The sequence below is a fragment of the Diceros bicornis genome, chromosome 28 (genome assembly GCF_020826845.1).
Source record: "Diceros bicornis minor isolate mBicDic1 chromosome 28, mDicBic1.mat.cur, whole genome shotgun sequence".
In the NCBI taxonomy this organism is placed as follows: Eukaryota; Metazoa; Chordata; class Mammalia; order Perissodactyla; family Rhinocerotidae; genus Diceros; species Diceros bicornis.
This window is the reverse complement of record NC_080767.1, coordinates 27805760-27830105: the sequence shown is the minus strand read 5'-3', so window position 1 is coordinate 27830105 and position 24346 is coordinate 27805760. Positions and strand designations below refer to the sequence as shown.

General features: G+C 36.2%; 1 protein-coding gene across 1 annotated transcript in view; it reads left to right on the top strand.

Moving 5' to 3' along the window:
• Nucleotides 1–24346, top strand: part of MEGF9 (multiple EGF like domains 9) — an 82132-nt gene that overhangs the window by 42937 nt on the left and 14849 nt on the right. The window contains exon 3 of the mRNA XM_058523897.1: nucleotides 23025–23164. Within this exon, the coding sequence (XP_058379880.1) occupies nucleotides 23025–23164 (140 nt within the window). The remainder of the gene's footprint in view (nucleotides 1–23024; nucleotides 23165–24346) is intronic.

Genomic DNA, 24346 nt, shown 5'->3' with positions numbered 1-24346 from the left:
AGTAATTAATGTTTGTGATGCTTGGTATTTTAAAATAGTTATTTGTCTTAATCCTCACAACAACTCCTTTTATGCAGGTTATTGAATCACAGAGATAGTAAGTGGCAGAGAAGGAATTCCAAATTAGGTATCCTTCCTAATTCTAAATCCAATATCCTTATCACTATGCCAAATGACTTCTGTAATGAGAAAACTGATAATCACTCTGTTATTTGAGGTTGAGAATATAGTAGTTGCTTACCGTTGCTAAGCATGCCCTTAAAACTCCCTTAAAAACATGCCCACGCAAGTTATCTTCAGATGTGACCACATTTCTTACCATTTTAAAAGATGAGATTTGGATAAGTTTCTTCATTCTGGTATCTAATGGTATGTCCACTACTTGTTTTAGAAGATTCTGCAAACACATTTGCTTTGAGTACCGTTGGAGAGAGAGAAAGGTTGTTACTGCTAGGCCAAACTACCTTATTAGAGAAGAAAGAAATGAGAGGATTGAGAGAGAGTTTTGAAGCTGGAGAAGAGCGGGGGGGAAAAGTAATACTATATTTATGTAATATCTTACTGTTTTCATAGGTCTTTACAAACTTTCTGATTTATCTTTTCCCTGCCAGTTAATGTCATTAAGTGACATGGGCTGAAACACCATTCTGAAAATAGATAGCAACTATAAAGTGGTAGAAAAGGGCATTGGACTAATAATTCAAAGGTCTAAGGCAGGGGTCTGTAAACCAAATCCATGAACCAAATCCAGCCCACTACCTGTTTTTGTAAATAAAGTGTCATTGGAACACATATATACCCATTTGTTTACTCATTATTTATGGCTGCTTTTGTGCTGCAGTGGCAGACTTGACAAGTTGTGACAGAGACCGTATGGCCTCCAAGCCTAAAATATTTACTATCTGACTCTTTAAGAATAAGTTCACCAGCTGCTGGTTTAGGGTTCCAGTCATGGTGGGTATTGCCAGGTAACCATATAGCTTTGGGTAAGTCACTTTACTTCTTTCAAGCATTTGTCTTTTCATTTGTGAAGTGAAGGGAATAATCCATGTCCTGTCTCTCTCTTGTATAGAGCTGTTTTGTCTTAAGGATCAAGCAAGATAATGCATGTATAAACTTTCACAATCTGTACTTGCTAGACAGACAATAAAAATAATAATAGGAACCATTTATTGAGCATGTACTCTATGCTGGAGCACTGTGGTTAACTGCTTTATGTGCATTATCTCCTTTAATCTTCACAAAAACTTCTTTGAGGAAAGAACTATTATTTTCCCACTTTGAATATTAGAATTTTGATGTCTAGAGGATGTAGTTAACTTGCCTAAGTTTATATACTAAAGCTGCCATTCAATCCAATTGAACAAATGTAATAAGCAAATGCTTATTCTGTGAAGCAGAATGATTTCACAATTAATATTTTTCCTAGTAGAAAGCCTGTTGGTATTTAACACCCGAATATCCCAGAATGTACTTATCTCTCAATTCAGAGTGTTTTGGCTGATGATTATGTAAGAAAAATTTGTATTTATGTCCCAGAAACTCAATAAAGCCATATACAATGTTTTAAACAAAATAATATGTGGGAAATCTTGTGTTAAACTCCAAATATAATTGATAGAATGTCAGAATCACATGTGGAAGATTTATAAAGTGCACCACATGTCAACAAAGAGAATGTGCAGTGTGTTACTGCACATGAAGCAACTGTTAACAGCCATAAGAATTGTTTTTAATCAGGAAGTGATTTTGTAAGCATTTTATATCTTAATGTGGGAGTTTGTTACTTATTTGTGCTTTACTGTGTTTTAGTTACACTCTAGGAAGTTGGTTGGTGGTTTGGGGTTGCCATGTAATGCATTGTAATTTTTTTTTTTTTTTTGGTGAGGAAGATCGGCCCTGAGCTAACATCTGCCAATCCTTCTCTTTTTGCTGAGGAAGACTGGCCATGGGCTAACATCCATGCCCATCCTCCTCTACTTTATATGGGACACCGCCACAGCATGGCTTGCCAAGCGGTGCGTTGGTGTGCGCCTGGGATCCGAACCGGCGAACCCCGGGCCGCCGCAGCAGAGCGCGCACACTTCACCGCTTGCGCCACCGGGCCGGCCCCTGCATTGTAATTTTTTTCATTTAAAATATTGGAAAAGAGGTTCTTTGTTAGCATTTCATGCAGAATATCTTATTTTTTTGTAATGGATGGTTGATGCTAGGCAGGAGGTGGAAGATAGTATTATTATTACCTGGTCTACGTGGACTATATTCTATGTACCTGATAGATTCTATTATTCTTAGTAGGTCTTTTTTTAACATGAGTAACATGTGACTTCATATGATCTGCATAATATCAAAGCATGTTGACTTTTCACACCCTTTACCATCATCTTCTAATTGAAATCTGGAAGGACCTTGCTTCCCTGCAGCCTTTTCAAGTGATGACTGTTTTCCCTCTCTTACCTCTCAACCTGGAGTTGGAATGGATATCTTCCTTGCTCCTCATTGCTGCTCCCAGAGTGCCTTCCCTTCTGACTCGCTATTATCTCTCCAGCACTACGTCTGTCGTAATTCTGGATGATTTCAATATCTATAGATGTTCCTAACAATGCTTTGGCCTTTCGGTTTCTTGACCTCTCTTCCAATAAGATTTCCTCCATACTTCTTCTCATCTTTATTTCTTTTACTTGCCCTATTTCTTGATTGTCTTTGTCCCCAAGGATAGACATATTAAATTTTTGAGATAAATCCATAATTCTTTTCTATGGGTTACTGCAGAATAATATTTAATTAAAAATTTTTTAACAGTATTATTTCAGAATGTCAGGCAATTTGTCAGAACAAGCAATACATCACAAAAGTCATTTAAAAGCCTGTACTTAAAGTCATTAAAAGGAAGGTATGGGAGCTCTAAATCCAGCTCTAAGCACTCTGTTTCTCACTGCCGGAAAGGAAGTTAAATCGACATGAGAATAGAGGAACAGAAATAGGAAGTTTCAGGGCTATGTGTTTTGGCAAGAACGTATGGGTAAACTATGATGAAACACCTCTATGTTCTGCTCAGCTATAAATTTGTGTGGGTGAGTTAAGAGAAAAAGGAAATCTTAGGCAAGTAGTGTGATATGTAGTAGAAAGGAGGTGGAATCTGAAATTAGTAGACTTTGATTCCGTTTTTGGTTAGGCACTTATTAACTCTACGACCTTGGTTAAGACGTTTGATCTCTCTGAGCCTCAGTGTTTTTGTCTGTAAAATAGGATTAATATATGTAACATGAAGGATTTTTGTGAGAATTAAATTATGTGTATGTGTGTGTATGTGTGTGTATATATCTGCTAACATTGTGACTGGCACATAGATTCAGCTCAATAACTCCCTTGGAGTTGAATCTGTTTTTTTAAAAAAAAAAGCAAAGAATAGAATTGGTGACTCACAAAAGAGGAAGATTAAGTCAACCAGACTTGGGTTAGAGTAGGGATTGGGATATTTGTTTCTGTTGGTAGGCTAAAAAAGAAATTGTTCATTATATCAGGGAAAAAAAACAGTTTCGCTAATTTTGTTCCATTTTCATAAAGAAATCTATTATACCTTTTAAAATTGGACATTCTGTGTTTTAGAATAATAATAATAGCTGAAATTAGTTGAATACATGCTAGGCACTATCCTAAGCCCTTTGCATGTAGTAATACATTTAATCCTCACAGCAACCATATCAGGTAGGCACTGTTATTATTCTCATTTGTACAGGGAAATAATGGCAAAATAGAATGGCAAACTTATGAGGTAGTAGCCAGTGAGTAAGAGTTGGGATTTGAAACATATACAATCTGGATCTAGAGTATATGTTCCTATCCACTATGTTGGTACAGCCTTTCTCAAAATCTCAGATATTGAGCAAAGTGAGTGAGTATTGTAAGAAACTCTGATGCTGTGGTGCAGACCACTTGATGTTTTATAGGAATTTCTTCTGATTGTCCTCTGGTAATGAGACCCTGACCCAGGTGTGATGTAGCTCATGCTATATAAATAACTCTTTTGGGAAGGACTAATCCCCATTTTAGCTTAGTAGAAATTGAGAACATCAGAGGATCAGCCCTTCAAGGCATAATTATCACTTATTATATCCATTATACTGCAATCTCTTTATGTTGAGTGTTTTTTCTAAAAAAGTGAGGAATAGAATTGATAACTCACAAAAAAGAAGTAAAAACTTAAGAGTAAAATCAATATTGCTTTTGCTCTTGCCAAGAAACGTATAATCTATGCAAGACTAAAGGACACGAAACTACTAGGAGCTGATACAAAACAGTTTATATATATATGCCACATTTCTAAGTAGAGTAATTTAGAGTGGGAAAAGAGCAGGAATAAGCTGAAGTAATAAGGAAAGGCTTTTCAGAGGAGGTGGAGACTGAGATGTGCCTGACAGGTTATGATTTGGGAAGGCAGAGAGATGAGAAGATGACCTTATCAGGAGGAAAAAAAACACAAGAATTCCAGAGGATTTCCTAAGATTACACAATGAGATGAGAAACCCTATCTCCTAACACCTACTCAAATTCTCTTCTGTCTTGACCTCCTTGTTTTCTTTTTAAAAATAAATAAAAGTAGAAAAGTGGACTCAATTCTGTCCTGATTCTCTCATACATCTAATGTCGATGGAACAAACAGCTGGCTTTTAAAAAATTCATTCTCTGCTCTTTATGCCCATACATTTCAGTGGGAGTTGCCCCAGTGAGGGTAGAGTTGGGCTGCAGGAGCCAGATGTGGGTTGAGCAATGTCTTTGTGTGCAAACACAAAGTCCTTTATGTACTGACAGATGGCCACTGCCTCACATCACCATTGGTGTTCCAACCTGTTTAATTGGGAAGGAATTGGTCTGCAATATCTTAACTTTTCATTTTTGCTTTTGGAATCCATTTCTAATATTTTCCTGATTCACATTTGGACATATGTTCAATAAATGAATGGAGAAATCAGTAGCATTTTATCTCAAAAAGCAGTATGCCTAGTAAGAGCCTGAATCTCTTAATACATCCCTTAAAATATTGTCAGGGCTGACTTTATGTGTAGGCAATTATGTACTGATTTGAGATTTTTTAAATATATTCATAGTAGGTTAGCATACAAGGCGCATCATTTTAAACTGTCTCTGTAAGACAACAAAGAAGTTCTGTAGTGGTATAATATCCTTTTGCATAAAATCTGTGGTTGCTACTATACAATGTATTTTGCAAGATTTACTGTTTTGCATTTTAAATTATGGGAATGTGCCTCAGGACAGAGGGAAAATTTTTACTCATGAAGTAAACTTATGCTGAAATAAATGTCAAATAGAAAGATCATAAAATCTCCATGGCTCACATTCGTATGAGGCTCTGAAAATCATCTCCTGTGTAATAATTGGAAGTAACAGCTGTTTTGTAAGCTCTTATTTATTACATTGCCTATAATTGTGGGAGATCAAGAAAAAGTTATGTGATCACTAAAAACAATTAACAGTTGAGGAAAGCTTGTCATTTTATTCACTCGTTTCATTTAATAAAGACATTGCATTTGCTAACTCTATGTCAAAAGACATTATACCTGTGCTCAAGGAACTTACTGTCCAGTGGCAAGATAGAAATGCAAACAAAATATGAGTATTCATAAAGTACGTAGGAGATTCAAGGAGGTCTTGAAAGAGGAAGTTGCTTTTAAATAGAGATTTGAAGGATAAGTGGAAGTTTGTGTGAAAGAACGAGGCATCTTTAGTAGATTGCAAGTGGCTCACTATTTCTTGAAGGCAGGATACACTTGGTGGTGGTGGAGAGGAATGGTTGAAGAGATGCGACTTTTGTCTGTTTGTTTACTGTTCTATCTCTAACACCTAGAACAGTGCCTGGCACAAAGTAGACTCAGTAAATACCTGATGAATGAACAGAATGAATGAAGAATAAACAGGGCCAGACCATGAAGGGCCTGATATGCCATGCAAATTAGTTTATTCATTGGAGAATACTGAGTAAGAAGTGACATTGGATTTGCTTTTTAGATAAATTACTCTATCAGCAGCCTGGTGGATAGAGAGTGAGCTCAGGTAAGGAGCCAGTGAGAAGGCTGTTGTAACAATCCAAGCAAGAGAAGTTAAAGGCCTAATCTAAGGCGTTGACATTGGCATTGGCAATGGGAGAGGAGGGAACCAATGTAAGATATATTTGGAAGATAAAATCTACAGGACTAGATGGTTGATCGTGTATGTATAGACTAAGGGGGAGAGAGAGAGATGACTCCCATGTTTCTTTCTGGCTCGAGCACATGAATGAAGAGATAGTCCATTAACTAGATAAAGAATACAGGTAGATAAGGAAGTTGGAGGGAGATGGTGATGATGTTAGCTTTCAAACATGTTCATTTTGAAGTGACTGTGGGACATTCAGATAGAGATGTCTTGTAGACAGTTGCATATACGTTGTGCACCAAACTTAAGAAATTTTCTAAACTAGCATGTTTTTATGCTAGTTTAGAGGAAAACAGAATAAAGCCTCATAGCTTTAATTTTATTTAAAAATAACTTTATTCTATATCCCAATTATTATTCTTGCAATTATACCAATCTCTAGTTTGTTACCTTTTTTTTTTTTTGTACACATCAATATTTTTTTCCTTGAAGGTAGAATTTTACAAGGTAACCATCTTGGTCAAAAGCAGGTGACTGATCTCAGCCTTTATCCTATCCTGGTTCATTTGTTTCAATAAATGTTTGTTCAGTGCCAAATCGTTTCTGTCTTAGAAGATATTTTAAGCACATTAGCAAGTATCGTGTTAAGCTCATGGTAAGACAAATTAGACTAAAGTTTGAATGTTAATAAATGGCCGGACAGGGGCTTCTTCAGAAAAAGGCACTGAGGGTGTTGAGGTTTAAGTATAAATAATGCATGTCTATTACAGTTTGGAAAGCTCTGTGTGTTTTTCAGTACATCTCTATCTTAAATCTTCCACTCAATACAGGGCGTGTTCTGCCCTCCTGATCTTCTAATTAAGTAGATATCAGCTGTAGTCAAATGAATGAAAAAAAACCAAAGGTTTGTCTCCCCCCAGCTATTGGTGACCTTTCTGAACATTAACATAACATGTCACAGTGAATTGACATAGTTGCTATTGATCAAACATGTTACTTTCCCTAAACCATATTGCAGACTCCTCTACTTGTTCCATTTTATTAAACTACTTTTAGTCCAGTTTGGAATTTTTAAAACAAATATTTTAAAGTAAAGTTTTGTTATTGATTATATTTTAAGATCATTTATTTTACTTCTGAAAGGCTCCTCCAAATCTGTAATTATACATATGCTAATAGTACAAATAATCGAGTTCAGAGAAATGCTGTATTTGGTACCAAGATATTTATTTGTTCAACAAATTATGTACAGGATACTTTAATAGACCTTGTGGAAAATAAATAAGACAGTGGGAAGACCAAAGGAACTTCTGGTCTAGTAAGGTCACTAAGAAATACATATAAATAATTATAATGCAAAGTAAAAATTGACCCACATCCTAAAATATAAAGGTAAATGTTAAGTGGGTTAAGAAACTGGGAGATATCACTTATAGCTGGAAAAATCAGAGATGGTTTCGTTGAGGAGATAGCTTTTGACCTCAGTTTTGAAGAAAGGAAAGGATTTAGATATACAGAAGTGGAAAAGGTGGGAAAGGACATTACAGGACAGGAAACAGCAAGATTAACGTCTCAGGGATGTGCTTACATAGGATGTAAGGTGGAAGAGGAGTGGGAGCAGAGCAGATGAATCTGGCAAGGCCTGCTGGGGTCAGGTCACAGAGGGCCTTAAGGGCCAGACATGGTTTGGATTTTATTCATGAAGCAATTTTTAAGCAGAAGGAAGATCAGCACTGTGTTCTAGCAGTAGTAGAATGGGTGGATGTATGCAGGGGGAGATTAGAGACAGAGTGAAAACTAGTGAGGACCAAAATTGGAGTAATAATAGTGAGAATGGAGAGAATGTTGAGAGAATGGAGAAGAGTGAGAATGGTGATATGCCCCATGATAGCAATGTTTCTGTGCATAATTCCCTAGGAAGTTTGTGATTTTTGCATTGATACACACATACATATCTAAAAGTAGTTTGTATTTCTAAGTTGAATTTAGAGAATTGCTCAGTCCCAGGGTTCCTTCTCAGGCCCATCCCTCTCCCTGTGCTTCCCATTCTTTCTTTGTTGCAGGCTGCAGGAATTGAATCTGCTTTCCTGTGCTTCGGTAGTTGCTACCACCCACTGTATCCCATGGGACTTTTATTCCCCCATAAGCCTTGCTGCTGAGTGTCAAGCAGTATCCCCATCCCCATGTTCTTTTTGTGTTGCTAAAAATAACTCCAAGGGCTCTTTACCTTTTGAGGTTTAAAAACTATGTATCTTTATAGAGAGGCCTGTCTGGGTAGCAAATATAATAGATATGGGGAAGTTTAAAGCTTATATAACTGACAAACTTTTCCACAAACAAATATAGGCATACCTCTTTTATTTTTCCAATTAATTACTCTGACACTCATATGCCTCAATAACATAAATCCAGTGCCCTCCTTTTGATGCAACCCATTCTCCAACAATTAATTACTAATTTTCCAATAATTCAAGAGGCAATCCTCCTCTGATGCAAGGGAATGTGATTTTGATCAGTTCAGTGATATCGTTGTTTCTCACTCTTACATGGAATTGCTGGATTGAGGCCTCGCCCTGAACAGCCTGACAGATGATGCTTGCTCACTACTGTGATGATGCTTTTACTGGTCCAGAATTATTAACAGCAATGGTTCTTTGGGAGGATGAACCCACTCCCTTACTGCCAAGGTCTTTCAAGGATACTCTAAATTGGGGCTACAAAGTTATAGATCTTAACAATGAGTTTGTTCAGTTTATGCGTGATTTATCAGTTTAACTGATTGAAGTGATATTATTCTCATTTTATAGATAAAGAAACAGACTTGAATAATTTGCCCCCAACAGACAATTAGTAAGTGGCAAAAACGGACTCAAACTGACACCTGTCTGACTATACTGCCTTCAGTAGGTCCCAGGGTTTGTTAATTGAGTGGCTGAACCTCTGCTTATTTTCCAAATAAGCATGATAACCATCCCAAGTTTAGCTACCATACAGACAGATTCCTAGCATGAAAAGTTATCATTTGAGTGATCAAGATAACATCATCAGTAATAAGTCTTGTGTGTATCATGTGCTCTCTAATATGATGAGACAAGGAGGGCACGTTACCTCTGTGATATTCTTCCTCAGAATTTATAACCTCAATCTAATCATCACAAGACATCAGACAAACCCAAATTGAGGAGCATTTTACAAAATACTTGACTATTATTCTTCAAAAGCTTCAAAGTCATAAAAGACAAGGAAAGACCAAGAAACTGTCAGATTGGAGGAGGCTAAGGAGACATGACAGGTACATGTAAAGTGATATCCTGAATTGTATCCTGGAACAGAAAAAGGATCTGTTAGTGTAAAAATTAGGGAAATCTTATAAAGTCTATAGTTTAATTAATAGTATTTAAGCAATGTTAATTTTCAGTTTTGATGAATATACCATGGTTATATGAGAAGTTAACATTAGGAGAAGTTGGGTGAATGGTATACAAGAACTCTCTGTACTATCTTTACAAGTTTTCTTTAAATCTAATATTGTTTCAAAATCAAAAGTTTATAGAATTGTTATTTGGAGTAGTCAGTCAAGGGAATATGGATAGTATTACTGTCTTATTATGAGGGCAGCATTGGTCCTGGTGATAATTCTTAGCCTTAGTCCCAAAGAGGAATCAGGATAAGGAAATAAACTTACTTTGCTGGCCTGAGGACCTGCCATTTTGCAGGTATGATATTGTGGTTAGAATATACAATCAAATACATAGCCTATTTTAATGTTTTAAATATCTTTTTTTCTAAAGTTTTAAAAAAATAGCTTCTAAAACTGATGTTAGTAGACTTAGGCTGAAATAGAAGGATGCTTGTTCCCACAGAGAAGGCTTTGTTTACCCCTGTGTCCCTTGAAAGAAAATTAAATCAGCATAACTTTTTCCATCTCAGATGGTTTTTTTCATAACAAGAAATATGTTTCCTAGAGGGTAGAGAGAAATATGGGACTGTTCATCTTTTCTTTCTCCTTCAATTTGATTTCCACTCAAAATATCTAAAGTCGTCAATCCCAAAGAGAGATTTGGGCTTGAAGTTTCTCCAACTTTCTTATAAAAATGGACATAAGTGCTTCAGCCATGATTATTTTTGACATTCAAAGTGTGTAGGACTACTTTAAAAATTATTAATTTCATTACTATGGTTCTTTGTATATTAAATGAATTCTGTGGTATTATATGTTCCATGTGTTTCAACAATTCGGGTTTTTCAACCTTGCTTCTGTGTTTATAAATTTAATAGTTTTCCAGGGACTGAAAATAACTAATATTTGTAAAGTCATTTACAATCACTAGCATACTTTTCTCCTGTACATTTTCTCATTTGATTCTAACAACAACACTGAGAGGTAGGTAAGGATGATTATCCACCAAATTACAGATGAAAAGTAATAATCGAAAGATTTCATGATAAGCCCAAGCTTGGATATTTATTAAATACCAGGCGAGAAGAGTTAATTCATGCTTTTCTGACACCGTATCCCAGGTTCTTTCTGTTACATTAAGCTCCCATGGCATTCAGTTCTTGGTTATTAAATGCTGCTATACTCGAGGTTGGGAGTTCTTAACCTACCAGGGGAGAAGCACGTGAAATGTATGGTGAATGTGTACATTTCTCTGTTGAGAAGGTCTATAACATTCAACAGATTTCTCAAAGAGATCTGAGATACCATCAAGTTTAAGAAGTTTTATTCTAAATACCATAAAGGAAGGACATAGACACTCTTCTCACATTGCCAAAAGCAGTAATGAAAATATGGCTTATATTGTCAATAACAGAATCCCTTCCATCTCTTCTGCTAATTCCTAACACATACACTATGACCATTCTTTGTTTTATTTTTGCTGGTCTTGAATTGATTTTTTAAAGAGTTTTAGAGTTGAGTAGAATGTCCAGTAAAACAGATATTACAGATATTTGAAAGTTTTTGCAGGGAAATATATTAGCTTTCTTGACTAAACTGTTCACCTAAGGAAGCTGCATAATCCAGGTGAGGCAACAGGAGGAACAGAAGGAAATTAACATTTAATGAACACTGTTAAACGTCTATGCTTGATGTTTTACACATATAACCTCTCTGACTTCTCAGAACGACTTAGCTATCTTACCCTTAGAGGCTGAGTTACTTAGCAATATGGCATAACTAATAAATGGCAGAGCTTGGATTTGAGCCCAGGTCTGTCTGACTGCAAAGCTCTCCCTACTGTACCCTGAAATAGAATGGGCAAGATTGGCTATGGCAGTGGGAGTCTCCATGTAAATTCAGGTCTGGGTGTGGGTGAGCATGATTCATACACCTAGGGACTGGCCCATGGAGACATAAATCCAGAAAACAGATCTGGGCTACAATGAAAATAAATATTGCATGAAGAAGGCAACATGAAGTAATGAGAGTACCTACAGAGAATCATTTGAAAGGCAGGAATTAGGACATTATAAATATCAAAGGGGAGGGGCCGGCCCAGTGGCGCAAGCGGTTAAGTGCGCGCGCTCCGCTGCGGCGGCCCGGGGTTCGCTGGTTCGGATCCCGGGCGCGCACCGAAGTACTGCTTGGTAAGCCATGCTGTGGCGGCGTCCCATATAAAGTGGAGGAAGATAGGCACCGATGTTAGCCCAGGGCCGTCTTCCTCAGCCAAAAAAAAAAAAAGAGGAGGATTGGCGGATGTTAGCTCAGGGCTGATCTCCTCACAAAAAAAAAAAAAAAAAAAAAAATCAAAGGGGAGTCCACCTGACTTGCTGGGGCTTAACTGGCAGGCATTTGACATGTGGGAGATCGGAAAGCAGGTGTCATGGACCTAACCATGGGACTGGGAAGTGGAGAGGCAGGGCAACTGAGACCAGGAGCCAGACATTGAGAAACTAGGGACAGTAGTTGTAATTCAGTCATTGAGAATATAGGGGACTAAGGTCAAAGAAACCAGTAGCAAATGGGACTTAACAACAGACAGATCACTAAGGTAAGGTTGATTGCCTTAAGTACTCTCTTCTTAGGTCAGAAATGATACCAAATTAAGGATTCAGCACTAAGCCCAGAAGTGGAAATTAAGCAGCTTTACCAGTCAGGGTTAGGAGTGTAAATAGTAGAGAGTAAAGTAAGTACAGTGGTATTTTTCCAGTTAATTTAATGCAGTAATTCTCCAAGGATGGTCTCCAGACCAATATCAGCATAACCTGGGAATTAGTTAGAAATACAAATTCTCAGGTCAACCCCACGCCTATTGAATCAGATATTCTATGATAGGGCCCAGCAATCAGTGTTATAACAAGCCCTCCAGATGATTCTGATCAATGCTAAAGTTTAAGAACCACTGATCTAGTGGACAGTGTGTTTCCCCAAAACACTTAAGGTCAACCTATATACAGGAGAAAACTAGAACTAATAAAGAGTAGGCTTGTTTGAGATCTTCAAGCCTCTGTTCTTTGTTTATATGAGGATTGTGTAAACTAAAGAAGCCCTTTTAACAGGGTCATAATACAATACTGGGTTAAGCAACATAGACTTTTCTTTGAGGGCTGGTAAATTTTTTTTTTGTCTGCTATTCTTTGTCCTACTTTAAAGGACAAACCCAAGGGATCAATGTCTTACAATGTTGATTGGACCATCATGGACTAGTCATTAAATGTCTCATTTTGATCACCTAGAATGAACATCCTATCTCCAAGATTCTAAGAAGTTTATTTAAATGTAACATAAAGTATCAGGATTAGGTGCTTTGGAAACATTAAGTGGACCACACTGAAGGCAAATATTGCACTCAGAAGGCATCATGAGTTAATGAAGACAGCACACATAGATTTTGGAGCCAGATTACAGAATGATTAAACAAGAAAGTTTGAGTGTCTATCATGTGCCAGGCACTGTGCTAGGCCCTGGGAATACATCAGTGGAAAAAAACAGATAAAATCCCTGATTTCATAGAGCTGACTGTCTGGATGCAGAGAAAGATAATAAACAAGAAAATAAAATATACAGTATGTTAAATAGTAAGAGATATTATAATTTTCAATAGCGTGGCTAGCCAAGGCCTTGTTAAGAATACGATATTTGAATAGATAACAAAAAGAAGTAAGGGAGCATGCCATGTGGACTCCCTGGGGGAAGGGTATTGCTAATAGAGGGAACAGCAAGCACAGGGTCCCTGACGCAGAAGCATGCCTGGCGTAGTTGAGCAAAAGCGACATGAGAGTAGCTAAAGTGATGAAGGGAGCAGGGGTCAGGGGAGTCCTAGGTAAAGCAAAATACATACGCAGAGATTCAGAATACTGTTCTTTCAACATATCTATATTTATGAACATTTTTATATGAAAAATTTGGGGGGAAAAATAAAGCTATAGTAATTAAGACAGTGTGGTATTGGTTCAGAGATAGACAATACATAAATAGAACCAAAAAGAAAGCCCAGAACAACCCATGTGTATAAAGACATTTGACATATGGCAGAGGAGGTACTAAAGCTTAGAGATAAAAGGATGGACTTTTCAATGAATTGTACTAGAGCTTTGATTATCTATAAGGAAGAAAATGAGATTGGACCTCTAACTTACGTCATATGCAAATATAAAGTTCTGGTGGATTAAAGACCTAAATGTGAAAGACAAAACATAAAGCTTTTAGGAAAGCATCTTAATGACCTTGAGGTGGAGAAAGATTTCTTCAACAATATTACTCTAATAGCAATACTTATATAGCTTTTCACCATGTGTCAGGCACTGTTCTACATGCTTAACGCATATTAACTAAGTTAATCTTCACAGCAAACCTAGAAGAGAGATACTATTATTTTCTCCATTTTACAAGTGAAGGAACTGAGGCATAAAGAGTTTAAGTAATTTACTTAAGGTCACATGACTAGTAAGTGATAAAGCCAGGGTTTGAATCCAGGTAGTCGAGCTCCAGAGTTCATATCTTAACACTTTGTTAAACTATAAAACTTATAAAAAGAGTGGAAAAACAAGCCACAAACTGAGAGAAAATAATTGTAGCACATTAAACTGAAAAAGGATTGCTTTTCCAGGAATATATAAAGAATGTCTACAAATTAATGTCGAAAATACTTGTGCAGACTCTATAGAAGAGGAAACTCAAATGGCCAATAAGCATGAAAACATGTTCCATCACATTAATAATCAGGGAGAATGCAATTTAAAACCACATTGTGCTCCAAATTGCAAGGAGAATGCAATTTAAAACCACACAGTTGTACATTGTGATACCACTTCAAGCTGCCAGATTGGCAAAAACTTAAAAAGCTGATGATATCAAGTGTTGGTGAGGATATAGAGCAAAGAGACCGTTATACCGGTGGTAATAGGAGTGTAAATTGTTACCACCACTTTGGAAAAGGTAGATATTGCCTGGTAAAGTTGATCATACACAAACTGTATTACCAGCAGTTCCATTCCTTGGTATATACTCTAGGGAGAAGCGTACTCATGTGTACTAGAAGACATGTATAAGAAATGCTTCACAAAAGCATTATCTATAATACCAAATGAAGCCAACCCAAATGTCCAGAAGAATGAATGAATGAATAAATAAATAGGGTTATATTCATAGAATGAAATATAATATAGCAGTGAAAAATGAATGACTACAGCTATACAGATTTACACTGATGAATCTCAAAAACAATAGTCTTGGCCAAAAATGTAAATCAAAGAATACATAATGATTTTTATTAATATAAAATTTAAGAGCAGGAAAAACTATATGATATATTACTTAGAAACACATACAGAGATGATAAAACTCTTAAAGAGCTAAAGAATGATTAAAACTTAGTTGCTTCTGGGGCAAGAGAAGGAGATGCCATTGAGGAGGGCCACACAAGGGGCTTCAAATGTCTTGCTAGCGGGTATCAAAGTGTTGAGTTTATTGTTCTTTAAATTGTATTGCCTTTAAATTTATCTACTTCTAAATGAATGATATATTTCACAATTTAAAAATGAAGATTAAAAAAGCTTTGCAAGGTTACATCAATAAACCTGTTGGAGGGTGGGGAAGCTTTGCCAGAAACTGGCGGGAATAGGTGCCTTTGCAAATTGCTAGATACAGGTAGGAAACTAGATCTCCCAAGTCTTAGAATTGTATTGAAACAGATCAGAAGCAGTATCTTGTTTCTTTGGCAATTATTTTAAAATTCCATTTGTCAGAGGAGATATTTAAATGACTGTCAATTGAGCCAGGAGAAGATTAACATAAAAAGTTTCTTCTAGGAGTGTTGCAAGTCTATTAAGATGAGCACATTAAATCTTTCTGGCTTGCTTTCGTTAAGTACATAGAGGTAATCTGTAATATAGGAGAGAGAGAAAAAAAAACATTAGTAGGCAGAAGACCTAGGTTCTAATTCTGATTCCTCTCTGGCTGTGTGATTTTGAAAATTGCGTCAGTTCACAATCACTGAAGCTCTGCCAATTGGGGATGTTGAGAGTATTAATATTTTACCATATATGAAGCTACTAATATTTGGAAGAAACTTAAATATGTAATTTTAGCTAATTTTCAAAATCTTTTGAAACAGAGATTATTATTATTTTTCAGATGTGAAAACAACTTGCCCAATAATGGAACAGCTAGAAAGTGGCAAAGCTGAGACTAATGAATGTCATAGAATTATTGTAAAGACTAAGTTCAGTAATGCATATATATTCTTTTTGTGTGTGTGTGTGTGTGTGAGGAAGATTAGCCCTGAGCTAACATCCGAAGCCAATCCTTCTCTTTTTTTGCTGAGGAAGATTGGCCCTGAGCTAACATCCATGCCCATCTTCCTCTACTTTATATGGGACGCCACCACAGCATGGCTTGACAAGCGGTGCGTCAGTGCGCACCAGGATCGGAACCTGCGAACCCCGGATCACAGCGGAGCGCAGGCACTTAACTGCTTGTGCCACTGGCCGGCCCCAATGCATATATAAATGTTGCTCCATGCACCTTATTTATAACCTCATAGTAGGAACTCAGTAAATGTTAATATTGCCTCCTGACCACTCTACCCCCTATGGGGTTCAGAACACAGAGGCTTAGTACTTGGGTATAAAGGGTCTGGTCCTTAGCACTGTCAATATCAACATTTTGAGTTAAAACAGGTTTTTGTTTGCTCATCTGAAAACTAAGCCACCACTTGTGCTATCATTTCTGTGAGAAAATGAATTCTCAATTCTAGGAACTGCAAGTCAATTTTCAGAACACAGCATATACACAAATCCAGTATTAATAATTACCCTTTCACTAAGCAAACCTTTTACAATGGTTACACAAGAATACAAATGTTAACATATTTGAGAGGCATCTTCTTTTCAAGATGATACTGGAATGTCATGCTTTTTCTCTTTTCAAAATGACTTCTGAAATGCAAAAATCTCTATCAAATAGTGGAGTAATTGTGTGGGTTTGAGAATTCTTATGGCTGTATTTCTTCCATTAAAAAAAAGTGAAGATGGGCCGGCCCCATGGCTTAGCGGTTAAGTGCGTGCGCTCCACTGCTGGCAGCCCAGGTTCAGACCCCGGGTTCGCACTGACGCACCGCTTCTCCGGCCATGCTGAGACCACGTCCCACATACAGCAACTAGAAGAATGTGCAACTATGACATACAACTATCTACTGGGGCTTTGGGGGAAAAAAATAAATAAATAAAAAATTATTAAAAAAAAAAGTGAAGAAAATAAGAAATAACTTTCCTACTTGAGTTAAGTTAGCCTTCCCAAGTTGTGGCTTTGGAAATATGATACTTTTTATTTTTTGCGAGTAAGTGTTACTTCTGACTTTTCAAATAAACTTGTAAATTTGATTTTGGTAAGATCCGCTGTCAGAAAATATTTTTGCACTTAGGCAATACCCTTTTTGAGTATTAAGAATTTCTGTCTGAATATGTATTTCCTCTAAAAGTATTTTAGACTATTTGCCCTCAAAAATACAAGGAATGTTTAGCATAATAGCCCAATGTTTTCAACAATAAAGCTATCTTTTTTTTCCTCCAGAAAAGGAGCTTTGCTCATTGCATAATGGTCTTTTCCATGATTGTAGAAAGACAGAGAAACACTAAATGCAGATGGTCTTTTGCCAAAATATCCAATTATTCGGTTGCTTTCATAACAAAGGAGAAGCTATTTTTTTCATTACCTTTGCAAAAACATGACCCCAACATGAAATTAAGAATTTTTAAAAACTTTTCATTTTATTCATTTCCCATGTAAAAGCTTTTTCTGGTTAGAAAAACTTTTTCTAGCTGCCTTTTAATATTATTTTTAATATATTGAGACAGCTTATAATCAGTAACTTTCTGTTAATTTCAGACCCTATTTTAACTAGTAGTTTCAGTCTCTTCATAAACTAAGTTGTTTTTAGTTATTAAAAAAAGAGGAAGAATAAGAAAATTGATACATTTAATTATCTATTTTTTCTGTTTCTTGTTCTTTCCATGTCAGATTGCCAACATGTAAACTGTTTGAGGAAGAAGGCAGGAGGAAAAGCAAGGCTTCTGAGTTAATTAATTAGAACTCAATCTTTTTAGTTATCCTGTGACTCCTTGAGTTAAAATTGATAACCTGATATCGAAATGTATGCCATGCACATTTTATATATATATATATAAGATATATGTTGTAACTCTTAGGAAGAAAACAGACAATGTTTTTGGTAACACAAAACATGCCAAGACATTTGACAATTTAGAAAAAAGTTAAATCAATTAGCTAGTTGGTAGAAAAGCACGTCAGGTCTCGCTGGCTTTGGTCTCACCTAATGTAGGACTTTGCTGATCATTTCCCTTCTCAATATTTGTTTTCTTTCCAAAAACTCTTTCTACCATGTGTCCATAACGTGCTCTCTTTTCCTAGCCACGTTTTTGCTCCAAACTAGTAATTACCCCATAAATTCTTGCCATTTTTCTAGGTTTGTTAACAGAATTTTAAAAGTAAATAACTTAGTCTTGTCTGTCTTTGCCTACTAAAGATTCTAACCCATTCTTCTTTAAATTCTCAGAAAAAATTCAAGATCTAGGACCATTATCATCATCTTCATCGTTCTTTCATTTTTGATACTGATTATGTCCTGGACACTATGCTAAGTACCCTGCATATGCAGTCTTTAATTCTCACAACTACTACTACAAAGTTTGATATAACTGTCTTCATTTTACAAATGAGAATACTGAGTCTAAGAGAGAATAAGTACTTGGTCCCAGCTAGTTACTAACAGAACTGGAATTTGAACCAAGCTCTGTCTGTCTCCTCAAGCTATGAATTTTCCATAGACCCTGATACCTCCCTCCCTGTGTTCCACCCTTCCCACCCTAGTCAATGTGATTATAAAATAGTGGAAATTCTGAAGATTCTCCTCCTGCTCATCTTTATTGAAACAAAACCTTTAAAAAGACATTTTGGTTAGTACTTGTATGACATGAATATGTACGATATCTTGAGATGATACACTGCTGAATTTCCTTTTGAAAAAAATAACTTCATGCCAAAAATGTATTATTTGTTTACATTTTAAAAGATAATTTTTTAAGGGTTCAAACCTTGTGATAATTGTACACACCTGTGAGTGCGATAAATTCTATGACTAAGCACTGACACCTTAAGAAAATCTGAGAATTCTATTTGGGATAATTTAAGAAATGTGTAGTATATGCTTAGTTATACTTAGTGCAGCTTAGTTCCACAATGCTTGTGCTTCCTTTATAAGTAATTCTATATTCTTCTTTCTGATATAATTCTACATTATCTAATTCATACTACATTAGTACTTTACTAGCAACTAACTCATGTCTATAAAAAGCAACACCAGATGAGCAAATTCTATCTTAAATTTCTTTGTTGATTGATCTCAGTAGTATAGATTTCTGACTTCTATTCAAAATCCAGATCTGTGTCCTTATTCTCCAGATATGAACCTGCGAGTCTTTGATTCTTTCATTCAAACCTATGATAAGCATAAGTGGTCTGTTAACAGGCCTTTTCTTTCCTTTTTTTAAAAATTTCATTGCATTTATATCATTGACCTTTGCTTCAAAAAGCATTCAACAGTCTTTAACAGAAGGAGACCATGAAAGGGGGTGTTGTAAAGGCTTTATTCTAAAAAGAAGTCACACAGGGAAAGCTTTATATTTGCTGAGTGGTTTAATTCTTATACATGCAGAAATTGGCGATGGGCCATGAGTAACAGGATGGAAAAGCACTTCTAGTGCAGCCTCACAACCAAACTTCCCTCCTCCATTCTATAGTTTTTAAAAAAGAGAAAAAAAGCGCCTTCTTTCCTGTTTTAAAATCTACCTGGGAAAAGTGGAGCATGGTATCCAGACTAGTCAACCACTTTATCAGGATTCAAAAAGCCACATGTGGATTTTTTTTTTTTAAATCAGCAACTAAGGATCATATTCTCCAGGGAGAAAGATCCCTGCTTAAATCAATCTTTTGAGTGCCCAGAGCAGAATTCTGAAGGGAAAGTCCCCTTACAGGAATAGCAACTACTTTGAGAGCACTGGCTATATTATGATTGTGAGATACTATTAAATGATTAGGTATTCCGAGATAATACCATTTTCTTGTAGGTGGTGGGTTGGGCAAACACTGTCATTAAAAGTAACTATTTATTCTTCTCCATACCAAATAATCTAATGTCTGTAGAGAAATGAGGAGCAAGCATATTTTGATTAACATTTTAAAAGCCTTGGAAATTGGTAAATGAACTGTTGTTAGCCATTCTTTGAAAGGTACGTTATATCCTTTATAATTTTCTGATAGTATAGTGAGACTTAAATTGACTGGTTTCTTATTGTGGTCATAAGATATTCTTGAACTTCATATTTGATGAATACAGATTTACTTTGCTAGATCTTTACGTACCTTGGGGTATTCTTTTGTAAGACTGTGCATATTTATGTTTGTGAGATTTTTTCTTTTGTTTCCTTTTTTGCAAAGTTACTTAAGAGATAGGCCTGGTAATGTAAATTTCTGTTGCATATTTAAAATCAATGCTCATCTTCTATGATCAGTACAAATTTTAATTAAGCTTTAACTAAGCATCAGAATATTTAGGCTTGAATCTCTGAGAACCTTAGACTTTGCTATGCTGCAGTTTCTCTTCAAGCAGTTAAGAACTCGCAGCTTTTGTTAAGGAAGACCTGAAATTTACTGACAGTGAGAAAAGAGACCAGGGTTTATTCTGGGCAAGGCAGAAACAGCTCATAATAAATAAATGGTGAATTGTGGTGCTTGGAATCTACAGAATGAAGCTGGATACCCAAGTAGGTCTCAAGTTATTTGGCAGGCAAATTTCTTGTGCAAATGTGGAGTCACACTTAGGGAGAGGTAGGTAGCGTGGTACAGAGGTAATAGTCTGGCTTTGTATAAAGAAACCTGACTTACTAGGTGTGGACAGTAACTTTAACCCCTCTGAAATCCCTCAATGGAAAACTGAGGATTATGACCTCTACCCAGTAGAATTATTTTAAGGATTGGAATATATGTTATTGACATAGGCCCTCAATAAATGGTGGCTCATTGTTTTTATCACCATCATCATCATCATCATCACTCCTGCTTTCAGATGCCTCCATTTTACATTTTCTGTAAAACTATTTGTTAGTCAAGAAATTGCATAAGCTAATACACTAGACAGCTTTAAGATAGGAATACAGAGTTTGATAGGTGACTTCTCAGGATACAAGGCTTTGAGATATGTAAAGTATATATTATTTACGTAAGCCTGACTTTCTTTCCCCTCTAGACTGGTTTGGTTTGAGTAAAGCCCTAAAAATATCCCATGTAAAACTGTTTTTCTACTTTTCTACTCCTTTTTGGCATACCCTGGGATAGTGCAGAGAATCGTAAGTGGGAGAGAGAAGTAAACTTCAACTCTAGCTGCTCAAAATAGTTTTTAGGAATAGAGGGCAAAAGCCTCATTATTTAGCCCAGGGGATGCTGATGAACAGAGAGGCACATCTCAAATAATCAAAAAAATAATCTTTAGGTTTGTATACCACAAGTAGAATACACATAGTTGAAAGTTCCTTTACTTCCATTCTGCAAAGTTCAACCCAGAGTTCCAATAACTCTCAAATTTAGAACTTCTATTTTTATTACAGAAATAGGAATATGGGAAGTAGTAGGGGGTTACTTCAGCTGGTATATGTAAGAGCTGTGTAAGTATTAGCAATTTTAGCTTGGGCTCCTGAACTAAAATTAACAACCCCACAGAGACTCATTATTAAGAGCTGAGTCTCTAAAAAAAAAAAAAAACATTAAAAAGAAGTTCTATCTTATATTGTCTACCATCCAATATGACTGGTACCAAAATCTACTCAGATGAAGTCTAAAAATTTGAGGTTCAGAATGAGCAAATAAAGAAGGGTCACGTTGTTTGAAAAAAGGGAAAGTACTTTAGCTGTTCTAAGAACCCTAGTGATTAGTGTAGCCTTTCATCTTTCTTTTTCCCTCCCAGTGCTTAACTCTAAAATTCAGTTTGTGTATTTACTGAGCATTTATTTATCAAGCGTATATTAAGTACCTACAACAAACTGGTACTATACTAGACTCGGAGGATACCACGATGGCTAAGATGTGGTCCCTGGACTCAGGAAACTTAGCAAGTAAGATGTATGAAATTAAAATAGTTATAGTACACTATCCCTAGGCTTGTGCTAGGTCTTGAGGATAATTAAAAAATTGCATGATTTGGCCTTCCTCAGATCTTTAACAATCTAACTAGAGAAGCAAGGCTTACGTGTATGAAAAAATATAGAACAGATCATAATTAAGATTAAAATGTATGGTACAGAGAATGTGAAGTCAAGAAGCCAAAAGATCTCTGCAGACCAGTCAGGGAAAAGTTTCATGGAACAAGATGAATCTGAAAGTAGGAGAATTTTTGAGAGGTGAAGAGGAGGAAAGACATTTTCAGAGGGATGATTGTAGGAGAAATAACAATACTAACATATATTTTGAAAGAAAATTTGACAGAAATTGGTGATATATTGGATATGAATGAATATATTGGATATGAATATGTAAGAGCCTGGGGTAGAGAGTGAGGAGTTGAAAATCACAACAAAGATTTAAGTTTCACTGATTGGAGAGAGATGATATTGTTGATGTAATGGACATCTGAGAAAAGAAAATAGGTTAAAAGGAAGAGATGGGTTACTAAATAAAATATTTTTCTTACTTGATACTTTTAGTCTTCTTTTTGGGTTAGCAATCTAGAATTTTTATGTGAATTTAATCCAGAAAGCAATAGAGGTCTCCGTTATAGTCTTATTTACTTAATTGTGAATTCTAGTTTCATTACCAGAAATATGATTTAAAAAAAGCCTGAACCTAAAGTAGAAAATTATATCAAGTTTTCAGCATCTAAATGGGTATTAGTTTTCACATTCATTAAGATCTTGGTATTCATATTCTTCAGCCAGAGGCTAGGTTGGATGAAGGCTAGGTGGTGTTTCTTCTCTTCTCCAGATTGGGCAGGGTGGATGCTGATGAAACTATGGAATGAGATATAGAAGTGGTACCAGTTCTATGCCCCAGTGCTTAGTAAACAAAGATTTCTAAGCACTGGGAACTTATATTCTCCATGGCTCCAGTATCATTTGTTTTAAACTACCCAAGTGCAGAGGATTAAATTGTCGCGAATGAATAGTGTTAGTACCATGTTAATTGAATTTATATAGTTGTGAAGTTGTTCAACTTCCAATTCAAAATAAAAATCCCTCAATACTTCTAGTTACTAGAATATAGTTGAAACTATTTCTACGTTAAGATCATCTATGATAGAATGTTAGGCAACGAAACTTTAAACTGATTTACTTTTGTTCATTGTCTTTGCCTTTATTTGCAGTTCTGGGAAATGCCAGTGTAAAGTGGGTGTCACTGGCTCTACATGTGATCGATGCCAAGATGGATATTATGACTTTAGTGAGAGTGGCTGCTTGCCCTGCCAATGCAATAATCGGTCTGCCAGTTGTGATGCTGTCACAGGTACACACTTTCCTTAACTTTGTTGTGTAATTAGTCCATTGTTCTTTTCATTTTGAAGTCCTTCATCTATAGGTTGATTCTTCCCAAATAGTTTGTAGGGGTCTTTCTCTTCTAAGTAGGGTGTAATAGTTCATAGCAAGCCAAACTCCTACTACAATAACCTGAGAAAAAATACATAAATTTCAAAAATAAAATTGGTTGGAGAGCTATGGAAGCAAGGAGGACTATATGAACTAAAATTCCAGAAAGGGTGGAACTCTTCCTAAGTAAGCTGATGATCACCAGCCATTTTCTTTCCAGAGGACGTTTGCTGGTTCTGGGTACAGGCTAAGGAGCAGGCTTGGCCCAAGCAAAGGAATTCTTCTTGAGAAAAGAAATACAAGACGAGCTTTTGGCAATTGTTTGGGGCTTGCATGATTGACTGGAAACTAGAGGAGCCCTATACACAAGGCCAGTTTTCCTATGGGACCTTAGCTGACTGTGCAGGAGATGGGAGGCTGACCCAAAAGGTATAAAGAAATATCTCAGTATTGTGGTGCTTAGAAGACAAAATCTCTTTAGAGTGAGACCACTACAACACATGACCATGTCTCTCTCAAGACGTTACCAGATTCTGAAGGTGCAGAGAGTGGGACCTAGCCTCAAACCACCAAAGAGCAGTACTGAATCTGTTGCAGTTTTTCAGGGCTGAGGAGACACAGGCCTGCTAGCTCTCAGTCAAAAACTTTAGAAGGCCTTAACCAACAAATAGTGATGAACCATAGGTGAACTGACTCTTACTAAAATTGCAGTCCATCCTTAACCCATCTCAATTTCTAATTGGATTGAGGTGATCCTCTCATTGTATCTGCCTAACAGAAGAAAGAGAAATCATCTGTGGTTTTTTTATACATTGTGTCTGGCATACAATCAAAAATACTAGACAATCCTGAGATAGGAAAATGTGACCATTAATAAAGAGAAAAAGTAAACAATAGAAGCAGACCCAGAGATGATCCAGATGTTGGAGATAGCAAACAATGCCTTTAAAATAACTAAAATTAATATTTTAAGAAAATAAAGGAAAAACCAGATGATATGTAAAAAGAGGCAAAATTTCAAGACACTTGGAATCTATAAAAAAATCAAAATGACAACCTAGAACTCAAAAATACAACATCTAAAATTAATAACTAATTGTAT